Source organism: Cucumis melo, chromosome 5 (assembly GCF_025177605.1).
Source record: "Cucumis melo cultivar AY chromosome 5, USDA_Cmelo_AY_1.0, whole genome shotgun sequence".
Classification (NCBI taxonomy): Eukaryota; Viridiplantae; Streptophyta; class Magnoliopsida; order Cucurbitales; family Cucurbitaceae; genus Cucumis; species Cucumis melo.
The window spans coordinates 7,222,013-7,237,440 of NC_066861.1; the positions used below are offsets into that span (position 1 = coordinate 7,222,013).

At 32.0% G+C, this 15,428-nt stretch overlaps 1 protein-coding gene across 1 annotated transcript; it reads left to right on the top strand.

Moving 5' to 3' along the window:
- The first annotated feature begins 510 nt into the window (after positions 1-510).
- LOC103499489 (LRR receptor-like serine/threonine-protein kinase RGI1) lies at positions 511-4,345 on the top strand. Its single transcript, XM_008462507.3, has 2 exons — positions 511-3,526; positions 3,719-4,345. The coding sequence occupies exons 1-2, from the start codon at positions 514-516 to the stop codon at positions 4,279-4,281; spliced, it is 3,576 nt and encodes a 1,191-aa protein (XP_008460729.2). The 5' UTR covers positions 511-513; the 3' UTR covers positions 4,282-4,345.
- Positions 4,346-15,428: the final 11,083 nt, after the last annotated feature.

The following is a 15,428-nucleotide window of genomic DNA, read 5'->3' on the forward strand; positions in this document are numbered from 1 at the left end:
AGTTTCTTCCTTGTGGTTGTGGGTGAGGAGGGAACCCCGAGACTGTGGTTCGTAGCCACACCTGACTCAGGGACCAAAAAAGGTCTTTCCTTTTCCCTTCGAGTTATATATATATATATATATATATATATATTAATTAATAAAGCTAATGTATTTATAAATACAGTATTATGTCTTCATTTTAAAAAAAAAAAACACTTACATACGGTGATGAAAAAAATTATAATAAAAATGAATAAATGCAAAGTTAATTATACATCGTTCAACATAAACTAAATTGGTGTGCATTGAAGTAAAAAAAAATTGTTATGCCAAATGAAACTAAACTGCTAAATTGGAAAGAGAGTAAAAAAAGTATAAAGATTAAAATATATTTTAAGTTTGTTTTTTAATTTTTTGGTAGGTTTTGCTTTCTATGGCAATATAATTGTTTTGTTGTGTGTTTTTTATTTGAATTTTTTTAGAACGAAATCCTAGGTATTTGTACACTACTCTTCTTTAGAGCTTGAGTCCATGGCAAGGAAGAGCAAACACTCTCAAAAACTCACACTCCCAGAAAGAGAGAGAAGAAAGAAAGAAAGAACCATAAACACTCACTCACACAGAGATAGAGTTTTCAAACCCCAAAATTATGCAAACCCAAGAACAAAAGTTTGGAATTTGAGGCAAATGTCCATTCAATTCCTCTTCTTCTCTCTCTCTTTTCTCATTTTCTTCCCTCATTCTTCTTCTTCTTCAAACCATGAAGCTTCACTTCTCTTTTCATGGCTTCACTCTTCCAATTCCCCTGTTTCTCCTCTTTTTTCCAATTGGAATGTTCGTGATTCACCATCCCCTTGTAATTGGTCCTTCATTTCTTGTTCATCTCAAGGCTTTGTCACTGAAATCAACATCATTTCAATCCCTCTTCACCTCCCTTTTCCTTCTAATCTCTCCTCTTTTCATTCCCTTCGAAGACTTGTCATTTCTGATGCTAATCTCACAGGCCCCATTCCTTCTGACGTTGGTGACTGTTCTGAGCTTACTCTCATTGATCTCAGCTCCAATACTCTTGTTGGAACAATTCCATCAACCATTGGAAAGCTTCAGAAGCTTGAGGATTTGGTTTTGAACTCCAATCAGTTGACTGGGAAATTCCCTATTGAGCTCACTGATTGTAAAGCACTCAAGAATTTGCTTTTGTTTGATAATAGATTGAGTGGTGGAATCCCTTCTCAAATAGGGAAAATGGGGAGTCTTGAGATTTTTAGAGCTGGTGGAAATAGAGATATCATTGGAGAAATCCCAGAAGAGATTGGTAATTGCAGAAATTTGAGCATTTTGGGGTTGGCTGATACTAGAGTTTCAGGTTCTTTGCCCAACTCTATTGGCAGACTTCAAAAACTTCAAACTTTGTCCATTTACACTACTATGATCTCCGGCGAGATTCCGCCGGAGTTAGGTAACTGTTCTGAGCTTGTTAACTTGTTTCTTTATGAAAATAGTCTGTCTGGTTCTATACCAAAGGAGGTTGGTAAGTTGAAGAAGCTTGAACAATTGTTTCTATGGCAGAATGAGTTGATTGGGACAATCCCACCCGAAATTGGTGATTGTGTTAGTTTGAAAAAGATTGATATTTCTTTGAATTCTCTTTCTGGGGCTATTCCTTTGACGTTAGGGGGGCTTTCTTTGCTTGAGGAGTTTATGATTAGTAGTAATAACGTTTCGGGGTCGATTCCTTCGAATCTTTCGAATGCTACGAATCTTTTGCAGTTGCAGCTTGATAGTAATGAGATTTCTGGTTTGATCCCACCTGAGTTGGGGATGTTATGGAAGTTGAATGTGTTCTTTGCATGGCAGAATCAGCTTGAAGGAAGCATTCCTTGGAGTTTGTCGAATTGTTCAAATCTTCAAGCTCTTGATTTGTCTCATAATTCGCTAACAGGAAGTGTTCCTCCTGGTTTGTTTCACCTCCAAAACTTGACAAAGCTTCTTTTGATTTCCAATGATATCTCTGGTACATTGCCACCAGATGTTGGGAACTGCACTTCTCTTATCCGAATGAGACTCGGGAGCAACCGGATTGCAGGGGAGATTCCTAACTCAATCAGCGCTCTACGAAGCTTGGATTTTCTTGATTTGTCAGAGAACCATTTTTCAGGATCCTTGCCTGCTGAGATTGGGAACTGTAGAGCTTTGGAAATGATTGATATAAGCAACAATGCACTGAAAGGTCCATTGCCTGAGTCACTTTCTTCTCTTTCTCAGCTCCAAGTTTTGGATGTCTCATCTAACCAATTTGATGGTGAGATTCCAGCTAGTTTGGGACAGCTTGTTTCTTTGAATAAGCTCATTCTAGCAAGAAACACTTTCTCAGGAACAATTCCTGCATCCCTCAAACTTTGTTCAAGCCTCCAACTACTTGATCTCAGTGGCAATCAGCTGACTGGTAACTTACCGATCGAGTTAGGTTCGATTGACTCACTTGAGATTGCTCTCAACCTTAGTTGTAATGGGTTCACTGGTACACTGCCTTCTCAAATGTCTGGACTCACTAAGCTTTCTGTTCTAGACCTTTCGCATAATAGGATTGATGGTGATTTGAAACCACTTGCTGGGCTCGATAATCTCGTTGTGCTTAACATTTCTTTCAATAACTTTACGGGTTATCTTCCGGACAATAAACTTTTCAGACAACTATCACCAACTGATTTGGCAGGCAACATCGGTCTTTGTTCTTCAATTCGAGATTCATGTTTCTCCACAGACGAGAAAGTGTTTTCAAAAGATGGGGATGATGCAAGGAGATCAAGAAAGCTGAAGCTAGCAATTGCCTTGCTCGTTGTCCTGACAGTTGTGATGACAGTAATGGGGGTGATTGCAGTGATTCGAGCTCGAACAATGATTCAAGATGAGGATTCGGAGCTGGGAGAGACATGGCCTTGGCAATTCACACCATTCCAAAAGCTGAATTTCTCTGTCGAGGAAGTGTTGAGGCGTCTTGTGGATAGTAATGTGATTGGAAAAGGGTGTTCGGGGATGGTTTATCGAGCCGAAATGGACAACGGAGAAGTGATTGCAGTGAAGAAGCTATGGCCAACAATGATGGCAACAGATAATAACTACAACGACGACAAAAGTGGAGTACGTGATTCGTTTTCGGCAGAAGTTAAAACACTAGGCTCAATACGCCATAAGAACATCGTGAGGTTCTTAGGTTGTTGTTCGAATCGAAATACGAAACTACTAATGTACGATTATATGCCAAATGGTAGTTTGGGCAGTCTTCTACATGAAAGAAGTGGCAATGCCTTGGAATGGGATCTAAGGTACCAAATCTTACTAGGTGCAGCCCAAGGCCTTGCCTATTTACACCATGATTGTGTCCCTCCAATTGTTCATAGGGACATTAAGGCCAACAATATTCTCATTGGCCTCGAATTCGAGGCTTATATTGCTGATTTCGGCCTTGCCAAGCTTATCGACAATGGAGATTTCGGCAGGTCATCCAACACTGTTGCAGGCTCTTATGGATACATTGCTCCTGGTAAGCATTTTCTTTCAAGTCATTCGAAATTTTTTGCCTTCTATTATAACAAGTTCAATATATGAGAAGGATAAACTTTAGAAGATAGCAAGGTTGGGTTTTGATTATTATCCCCTGCTGTTTCAATCTTAATTAGCCTACATATTGTTACATATCTTCCTGATCTAAGTTTTCTCTTTTTGTCTATTTTAGAATATGGCTATATGATGAAGATAACTGAGAAGAGCGATGTATATAGCTACGGCGTTGTGGTGATCGAAGTCTTAACAGGGAAACAACCGATTGACCCGACAATACCCGATGGACTACACATTGTAGATTGGGTGAGAAGAAATAGAGGGAATGAAGTTCTTGACCAGAGCTTGCAATCAAGACCAGAGACAGAAATAGAGGAGATGATGCAAGTTTTAGGTATAGCGTTATTATGTGTAAACTCGTCACCAGATGAGCGACCGGCAATGAAAGATGTGGAGGCGATGCTGAAAGAAATCAAACATGAAAGGGAAGAATATGCAAAAGTTGATGTGCTGCTCAAAGCTAGCTCCTCGCCTGCCAACGGTGGGCAATTAGAGAACAACAAAAGCTCAAATAATAATAATAACAATAACAACAATAATAATGTTAATGGAGTTGGAATTGCAACATCTTCTTCAAAGATGTCAACAAGAAGCTTGCTGCAAAAAAGTACTAATACAAGCTTCTCTGCTTCCTCATTGATCTACTCATCATCATCCTCTAATGGCAGAAAGAGTTAAAGTTTTTGTAAAAATAGATTTGATTGATGCTTAAGCCAAATATGGGAAGTTTGTTTATTTGTTATAAGCTTCTTCGTTATAAACAAAAAAGAAATATGCCTTTCTTTCAATGATGTAAAAAAAGAAGAAAAAAGGATTGATATTCCATAACTTCAAAACTAATGTAGACCAAGTTTGTGAACCCAACCACTTTATTCAATAATGAAGGAACTGCTTGAGTTTTTCTTGGTATCAAATTTTTTACAGTTCTTTGTCCTCTATATTTGTGTTTTTTTAACAAGATATCCAAAGAGGTGGGATTAGAAGGTGCGAGATATCTCAACTAGATTGATATATTTGTAACATTCTATTGTAACTTGACCAATAGTAAAGCCAATATAGTATATTATCATAAAAGATATTATATCGAGGATCTATAGAAAAGTTGACAGGAGTTCGAGACAAGTCTTCCAATTTGGTGATATAATAGAGATTTATTGCAGATATTCCAAAATATTTAAGGTTCATGTGTTTCTTACCAAAACTCTAAGAAGGCATTTGAGGCGATGATTGACTTATAATAGTTTGAGTATTATAATTGTCTAGAGATTATAATAGTCTGTGTTTGGGGTGCAGACTATTATAATCTGTATTTGGGGTGAGACTATTATAATATGGGTTTTTCACTATTTTTTTTGTCTATATATTGTACCTGAAATACACATTTTTTTCAATTGATTTTATTAAATCTTGTTAATTAAAATGTTCACTTAATAAATTTAGCTTCAAACTTTCTTTTTCACTACTTTTTCTTTTGCCATGCATATATATGGTACATGAAATACACATTTTTCTTCAGCTGGTTTTATTAAATCTTGTTAATTATGATATTCATTTCTTCAATTATCTTTTTTGTAAGTCACTAATTACGTGTCATAAATATAATTTTAGGAGAAAGTTTGATTACTAATTCTTCATTTTCATTATTTAATTACTAGTGTTTTTCATTACTTTGTGTTTTTTTTTAAAAATGATTTTTAAAGGAAGTTATAAGTTTGTTAATTTTATAAAGAAAAATAAAAAATTTATATAAGTTTTTGCATGATTTTAACCACTAAATACCGTTATTTTCTTTAATGTATTTGCCATATTATCATTGATTCTTTATTTTTTCTAAGTATGATACAAATTTATTCTTTTTATGATAGAAATTTATTATTTTTTATCTTCTATCATGCTATTATTATTTTTATAACATAAATTGTCTTCTTAAAAAAAAAATTGCATTATGATGCATATTTTTTCTTCTTAAGTTATTTTTGCAAAGTAGATTTTTTATAATTTTATTTTTCTAACAAAATTCATTAGATGAATTTTTTTTGTGGCATAATTAAAATTTGTAAAATATATAATAACCGTTGGAGGAGTGAGAAATAGTGATAAAATGAGAAATGAGGGAGTGAGAAATAGTGTAAGAGAAAAAGTTGAAAGAGTGAGAAATAATGAAAGAAGAGAAATAGGGGAATGAGTATAATAGTTATAGTTGTAATCCTCAAGTTGTATAATCGTTAAGCTGACCTTTCGTTCATAATTTGAGGGCCAACAAAATCCCAAGAATGCATATTAATCACCTGTTTTATATTTGTGTGGATCATTCATTGTTAAGTAAAAATATTTGCAGTAGTGAACTGACGAAATCAACCATTTTCAACCAAAATAAATACTCAAGTGCGTTCTATAAGAGAGAGGGGATGAAATTCGTGACTTCTCAAGAATGGACACACAACCTTGTGTTTATAAGCGCATTCCTCAACCAACATGGCGGTTCAACAAATGACGCTTTATATAATATTTAAGCTATTAGCTGGCTTAGCTTAGCTAGTTAGTTTGTTTTTGTTTCAGCCAACTGAAAACCGGCCACCTATCTTTTATTTTTGCTTTATTCAAACTTGAAACCGCTAACCTGCTTCAAACCCACAAGCGGTCTCGGTCGGTTTTAGCGGTTTTGTAGTTTCTTCGGTTTGTCTTTTGGAAGAGAAGAAATGTACCATTTTATTTATTTATTTATTTATTTTTAACAAAGTTGATGATCTTCCCTCTTGAAAACACAAAGATGGCTAAAAGAAACTGTATTAAAGCAACTATATTTTTATGACAAGTTTTAAAAAATAATAATATTAATTAAATAAAGTCCAAGATTGTTTTTTTTTTTTTTAATGATTTAGTTGTTTTAATTAAATAATAATATTAATCGTCTTCTAAACGATCATGATACACAACCATGTAGATAATGTTAGTGTCGTAAGATTGGTAGTATCAACACAATCGTTTAGTTTCTTTTAATAATGGGAAAAAAACTTCAAATCTAAATGATCGTGTTTGACCATGCTACATGATCGTTTTGCTATAGTAAACGATCGTTTAGATCATATCCATCTGATCATGTAGTTTTTTTTTTAACGATGGATAAAGAGCTTCAAATCTAAACGATCGTGTTGACTATATTAAACGATCGTTTTGTTATAGTAAACGACATTTAGATCATATCCACCCGATCGTATAGTTCTTTTTTTAACAATGAAAAAATAGTTATAAATCTAAACAATCGTGTTGATCATGCTATGCGATCGTGTTGACATGGTAAGTGATCGTTTAGATCATGTCAAAGTAATATTTAAACGATCTTGATATTCTGAAAGAGGAACGAGAAGAAAGAAAGAGAAGATGAAGAAAGAAAGAAAGAAAAAAAGATGAATAAAAATTGAAGAAAAAAAATCTAGAAGAGGAACAAAAAAAATCTGGAAGAGATGATGAAAAAATCGCAAAGAAGAAGAAGAAAGAGAAGTGATGAATGATCTGTAATATAAAAGACAAATCAGAAATTTATAAAAATAGTTTATCAGCTTCTAGGACTTTTTAATTTAGTTACACGAATAAGTAAATATTTTAGTATTTTGTTATATCAATGAAAATTAATCTATTTCTAATATAATATTAGAATTGAGGTCCCCCAACCTTAGGTTAAGTTAAGTTGAATTTGCTTTAATTTCCTACCCTAAACTTGTTTTGTTTTGTTTTTCTTTTTTTCTTTTTTTTTCTTTTTAAATAAGAATTAAAAGAAAGGTACAATAACCAAAAATCCCCTTTAAGAAAAATTCTAAGTGGAATAATTTCCGAAAGAATCTCCTCTTAACTTGAAAGCTGAATTTGATGTACTCAACTTTAACCTGACATCGTCACAAAGATTTCAAAAATCTGTCAAATCTCATATTCATAATTATTACACAAACAAAAAAATTAATAAGAAATCTTCAAAAATAACAATAACAAATGCAATCATTCAAATTCACAAACTAACATTTCACTCGCAAGCAAGAAAATTTCTCAACATTTGTTTCCTTTTCCAAAGCCTCGAAATCCACGCTATTTTTAAAAGGCTATCTTTTCGGTATAAATTGGGCATAAATTTGAATATTCTATTTTTTTTTATTATTCTTAAGTACATACATGTGTCATTTGAATTAAGTTCTTCGTTGGCAAAATCTATATGGACCAAAATGGCGATAAAAGTAAACACAAATAGTAGTTTATCTTGATCTGTGTGATTCATCGTACAATAAATTGTGATATTTTGGTTGATTTCGCTATATTTAAAAATAGTAGTCAATCTTGATCTATCATGGTCTATCACATATAGGTTGTGATATATTTAGAAGTTTCGTCATTTAAAATAAGTTCTCTTTTTAAAATGTGACAAGCAATAAATTAAAAAGGTTGCGGGTAAATTTTAGGGTTTTTTTTTTAAATTAAAATAAAACGCGAAAATATTTACAGCATATAGAACAATTTTTAAAAAGGAAAAAGCCCACAAACCCACTAAGTGAAATAAAAAAAATACCCCCGCAGTTAATCAGTCACACACGTGTGAAAAAATGATCTCGTACCCAGTCTAAGTGAGCCCGTACCTAGTCTAAACGATCTCTTAGCAACGATCTCTTAGCAACGATCCCTTAGCAATGATCTTGTAGCAAGTCTAAATGATCTCGTAGCAAATCTAAATGATCTTGTACCCTGTACCAAATCTAAACGATATTGTACCATTATACTAAGTTTAAATGATCTTGTACCCTTTTACCTGATCTAAACGATCTTGTAACAAGTTTAAATGATCCCGTAGTAAGTCTAAACAATTTCGTAGCAAGTCTAAATGATCTTGTACCCTTATATCAAGTGTAAATGATCTTGTACCATTCTACCTAGTTTAAACAATCTCGTAGCAAGTCTAAACGATCTTGTACCCTTGTACCTAGTCTAAATGATATGATCTTATGCCAAGAAGAAAAAGAATAGAAGATGAGAAATGAAGAAGAAAAGAATTCTGGAAGAGGAAATGAAGAAATTGATAAATATTTACATAAATAACCCTAATATAGGCAAATGAAGAAGAAGTAATAGTATGAAGAAATTAATAATATGAAGAAGAGATGAATAAATTGAGAAGAAGAAGAAGAAAAAGAAGTGAAAAAATGGTCAACATTATTCAAAGATAAACCTAGAATTTTTGAAAACATCATGAGCTTTTTGATTTTGTTACACGGACAAATATTTTGTTATATTTATAAAAATTAACCTAAATTTTAATCAAATAGAATAAAGTAAAAAAAAAAAAAAAGGATAAAATTTGATACTAACTTGGGACTAGGAGCCAAATACCCTATAAGTACATTATTACTACTCTCTATGAGTTATCCTTCTTTTCTATTATCCAAGTATTCTTCTTTTCTATTATTTAATTCTCTTACTAATTTAGTCATGAGTGTTTCTGGAGATTCTTGCAAAATTAAAGAAAAACAAGGTCACAATGACTTGGTTTTCATGATCTTATTAAGGAAGAAGTTCTAATAATGGAACTCATGTGCGAACTAGATCCCTCGACCAAAATCAAAAGGAAATCATGGTTGAATTAGATCACTATGTCTCTAATCCAATAAAAAAAAATTCAAATTATGACAAAGGAAAATACACTATAAAGATTGTTGATTATACTTTTAAGGAAAAATAGAGAGAAATACAAATGATGAAACCTTGAATTCTATCTTTTTATCTCCTTCCCTACATTACAACCATCAACTGAAGGGATCAAATCGTGTGTTAGCAAAAACGATTGGTCGCCTGTGCTTTAAAATTATTTTGAATTTACAAAAATACAGAGAACAACAACACATTCTGATCAAGTATGCTATAAAATAGAGAAGAATTTCAAAGAAAAAATGTTAAATTTGAAGATAAATCTTCAATCTTTATCACCAATTCCTTGTTTTAATCACGATCTAGAACAACACTTTTTAAATTTTGAAAAGACACCACCACTTTTTCTTCTCCCCTAATCTTAGGCAAGGATAAGGCTTGTGGGAAGAAATTCCTAGAGTAGTAAGAGGAGGAAGGTACATTTGGATTGTTTATAAAAAAAAATGTTTTTTTTTTAAGAATACATTTTTTTAAAAAAAACCTTTCATAAAATGAGTTTAAAATCTAAACAGTTACATATTTAGTTTGATCTTTTCATAAATGTTTATATGCAAAATTGTGTTTGGTTTATCCTATACGAACAATGTTTATACTTAGATCAAATTACCATAAAAGACTATTAAACATTATGAACTATTTCATAAAGAAATACACACATTTTGAATATTTTTTTTTCAGAAATATATTTAAAATTAATCGTACATTATCTTGAAATTATTAATTTTAATTTTTAGTTACTCAAAACTAAACATTAATTTCATTTTTTTTGTATGAATGGTTTTTGGACAATTCAATTTTAGAAGCACAAATATCTTGAAAGGTAAATACATAACCATAAAAAAAAATTAATTTCCAACAACAAAATATAAATAAGATCAATAATTCTTAAGACACAATATAATATCAACTAGACATAAAGGTGTGTAATTTGATCACGTTCTTCATTCATCTTCATTTCACGAACTGAACGATCATGTTCTTCAGTGATGTCCTCATGATTTCTTTCACCGATGTTAAGGCGAAATAGATTTGCAAGTCTCTATATTTAAATGTATATGAATACACATTGAAAAAAATATTCAAAGTATTTACAAAAAAAAAAAACATTGAAATGAAAAATAGATAGGAAAAAGGAATAGAAAAAATAGAGAAAGAAAATTAGATATTTAAGAGGGCTTCCTCATTTAACATCAAATAAATATTTATTCTAAAATTTGGTTGCATATGTTGTGTCTGAAATGATTTATTTCATAATGTCATTTTATTTAAGTTATTTTAAACTAATGCAAAACACCTCAATTTATCTTAAAATGATTTATTTTCAAAATTAAACATTTCAAAAATCAATCCAAACACGCCTGAAGTAATCCATAGAAAACATTTTTCTCCGTGTTGTTTCGAGAGCAATATTCAAATTGAGTGAATTTGAGAAAGAGAATATGTGTATTAAGTTGAACTCTTCTGCTTTCTAAAAAAAATGCTCGAGTAGAACATAAAACACATTGGGTTCAGTAGGCCTTTCTCCCTCTCTTGAACTCCCCTTTCTAAAATGGAGGTTTGGTAAAATTTAATTTAAAATCAAATCAAATTAAAATTTAATTTAGTTTAATTAAATAAATTAAATGTATTAATTAATCAAAGGAACACTCGAAAAAAAGGCAAAACAAGTTCTAATAATTAAATTTATATCACAAATATTTCTTATTTGCAAAAGTGGAAAAAACAAAGCCCAACCCACATATACAAGATGTAAAATGTCACAAATGCCTTTGTTATTGATATATATTTGATACGTCTGATACACCCAATACACACCTGATACACCTAATACCTCCTGATACACTTAATACACGATCGTATAACCTCTTACACGATCGTTCAACCTCTTACACAATCGTTTAATTTTCTATATGATTGTATAACCTCTTACACGATTGTTTAGCTTTCTATATGATTATTTATCCTCTTATGCGATCGTTTAACTTTCAAATGATTGTAATCGTTTACCCTCTTACACGATTGTTTAGCTTTCTATAAGATCGTTCAATCTATTACACAATCATTTAGTTTTCTATACGATCGTTTACCCTCTTATAGGATCGCTTAGCTTTCAAACTATCGTAATCGTTTACCTTCTTACATGATCGTTTAGCTTTAATTTCTATACAATCATTCAACCTCTTACACGACCGTTTAGCTTTCTATACGATCATTTACCCTCTTACGCGATAGTTTAGCTTTCAAACAGTCGTAATCGTTTATCCTCTTATACGATCGTGTAGCTTTTTATACGATCGTTCAACCTCTTATACGATTGTTTAGCTAACGATCGTTTAGCTTTATATATGGTCATTTACCCTCTTACGGTTCGGTTCGATTTTAGAATCGGTTTAATGTCTTAAGCCAAAACAAACAACATAAGAAGCAATTTTAATTTAAATGAAACCGAAGTGAACCACATGCATTTGGTTTTGGTTCAGTTTGCAGTTCGGTTTTGTTTTCAACTATTTTTTTAACACTTCTACTTTCATGTATTGTCAATGCACTTGAAATGTTAGTTCAAGTATTTACTAATTGATGTTTGATACACTCGAGTATTTAAAATGATTATATGTTTATTGTTTGGTGTATGATAACTTAACTTGTCGATGTATAAATACACTTACTATAATTTTTAGAGCTTCTTGCACATTTATCATAATAGGTTTAATAAATTAGGCCTATAGCACACAACTTTTGGTTTTGCAAAAATGTCAAAACCCAAATCCAACCTAGATTTGAAAATGAAAAATTACAAACTTGTCTTCACGTTGTGCTTCACTGATACACTTGATTAATTTATTTTTAAACGCTTCACTGATAAGTTTGATTCACTTGATGCATTGATGATAAACTTGTTATGCTTCATTGGCACACTCAATGAATTTGATACACTTAATATGCATGATATGTTTCATACACTTAATGTACTGTAGATACACTTGGTACTCTTTATTGATACACTCGATTGATTAAATATAGTTATATACTTGAAGTCATGCTGATACACTTGATATACTACTGATATACACTTGTAAATACACTTGATATATATAGTGTCACACCCCCCCTACACACACATGTTGGAATTGATGTCCTAAAACTCGTACTTTGTTATTTGATTCAATAAAATTTATTATTGAATGCTATAATCTTAAAACCAATAAATTAAGGTCCCGAGGCTATTTTACTAAGTTTTTCAATACACTTGAACTTTATGTAGAGACATAGACATGGATTAAGTTCGATTTAATAGCCCAAATAGTATATAGTGTATGCGGCTTGCTCCGTAGTTAGTACAAACGATATAATCCTGAATCGTTCATGTAGAGACATAGAAGTGAGGGCGTCCTATGTAAATGGTTTGCATAAGACTGGAACCACGAAATAGTTACTTTTAGTTATAACGCCGTAAACTATAAACTGATTATTTTAATGACCTAGGTAACTTGATCTTAGTCATGAGCTAACTATGAACTTCTGTTCATTCGGTAGTATCCTTAGATCTGCATAGGTGAGGGCAGCTCATCATCGCTGGCCCAATAAGCCTCCCATTTCAGGGATAAGACCGAGGGGATAGCTAGGGACATAGGGTGCAATATGGAATTCACTCCTACCCACTTCTGGGATAGTAGATAGGTTGTTTCCTTAAGGACTGAATCTAAGTCTTGAACAAGGGGCCCCACCTTCTCATTGGCCCGAGAAGGACTCAGGTTTATAGGTTGGACCTTAAATCAATTGTTAATAGTGGATCAGTGGGTCTTAAGAAGCAAGATGTAATCTCGAGGGTAAAAAGGTATTTTGACTCAGCCAAGATTACGAACAACCTGTGAAGGATCAACTTACTCATCATGGTTATATCAGGTGGACAGAAATATATCGATAGTGAGGGGAGTGAAACTAAGAGTCTTTAGTGGAATGACTCTTTAGTTAACGAATGTTGATTAAGCTTGGTCTAAAAGAGTTTAACCAGTTAATCTCGAATCATTGGAGCTCATGATCTATAGCTCAATTAGGTTCCCCTACTAGCTCATATGGATTCAACTAAGAACAATTTGTTGAAGTAACTCGAATTGTTCGAATTAAGAAAAGAGAAAGAAACCGACAAATATATAAGATATAAGTCGGTAGATATAAACTTTAAGCTTTGTGTTTAAATATGATTTAAATAAATATGAATATAGATTCATATTTAGAAGTTTGGAAAGTTTTGAAACGGTCAAAGTTGTAAAAGCCAACGTGTTGACTTTTGACTTTAAAAAACAAAACTTTGTCCAGAATTTATATTTAAATATGATTTGAATTTTAGAAAAATGAATGCGAATTCATACTCAGGAGGTTAGAATTAGTCAAGACGGGTAAAATAGCAAAAAGTCAAAAAGTTGACTTTTGACTAAGAAAAGTCAAAGTTTGACTTTGACTTAATTGGTCAAATGACCAAATTACCTTTTGACTAATTTCCTTATTAACTAAATGTTAGTGGGAAATGTGGCAGCTTATAATGAATTAGATGCCACTAATTTCATTAATAGTTAATGGATTAATTATGTGTTAAGATTATATGAAATAAATTGAATGCATTTTGCATGTAATTTTTCTATATAAATTTCTCATTTCAGAATGAGAAGATGATGATGATTCTCATAAAAATTACCTAAATGATACACCTACCTCCATCCTTCTCTCTAAAAGATTTACTTCACAAAAACGAGTCCCACCACTCGGTTCTTGGTCCTGAGATTAGTAGGTCAATATAGTAGTTGTCCTATGCTCGTGATCTACAGGCAGAGAAGTTTTTTTTTTGGAACGAAGAAGAAGTTGAGAACTACAAAGGTAAGCTTATCGTTTACGTTTTATATTCTTCGTTTAGGTCTATCGTTTAGTAGTTACATGTTAATTTCTAAATCGTTTAGATGCATATAGAGCAAAGCATGATCCTTTTCTTCCGCTGTTGCATGCTCTCTGTTGTTTTTCCCATCATATGGTTGATCAAACAATTATGCAGAATGATGTAGCAGCTTGTTGCAATTGGTATTGGGTCGTCTTCTCCTTGCAGGTTTGTATTATTTAAAACTTTAATCAATACCACATTTGTTATTTGATTATTAAAATAGTCTTTTTTGGATCATACTAATGTTTAGAATAGTGTTTTCACTATAATGCATAACAATAATAGGGAGAATAGTCAAATTTCTACAAGCACTATAATGACAATCTTCATAAAAGACTGATGTTTTTGGATTTGGCATATTGGTTCTTGAACTATTGACAGGGCAAAAAGCACTTGATGCTGGCAATGGTCAAATTCGAAATGGAATGATCCTCAAATGGGCAAGTCTCTTATGATATGTTGCTTGCTTATCATTTGGTACTTTTATTAAACTTAATATTTGCATTACTCTCTTCCTGTAATAGCTTTACATAATGTTCCTTTGTTTCACATTCTAATATTATATTTCTTCCTTAATTCGAAATGATAAGTTATTCATGAAATATGTTTATCAACTAAGACCCAAAATTATCATGATGTATTTCACAGGGAGCTATCACTAAACGAATGACTGCAACAGAAGAAATGGCTACAAGTGAGTACAATTAGTCAGGCTCTCATCTTTTGTGACACAAGATCTTGATGTTATTCATTTGTGGAACATCCTGATCTTTTATTGGTTGCAACTTTTATTATTGCTCTCTCAATGTATTTTTTTTCGCAAAGGATGATCAATGTAATAGTTAAACTTTTCACTTTTTTTGTGTTTGGAGCCAAATTGTATATATAAACATACACAATATTAAGATTTGATTTTGAATATATACAAGTAAAAAAGAAATATTATAGTTTCTAAAAAAACATTGTTAGACATAATCCATTGTTAAACGTAACCCGAGACAAATAATATCGATTTTTAACTATTTGGTGGCGTAAAAAATGGACAATGATAAAAAATTTAATAAAAATAAATTTGTAAAAATGGGTCCAGAAAACAAGACTTTAATGTCGGTTTTAAACTGACATTAAAGGCATCTTTATGTTCGTTTACAAACGACATTAAAGTCCTCTTTAATGTCGGTTTTAAACCGACATCAAAGACCAACCGGCA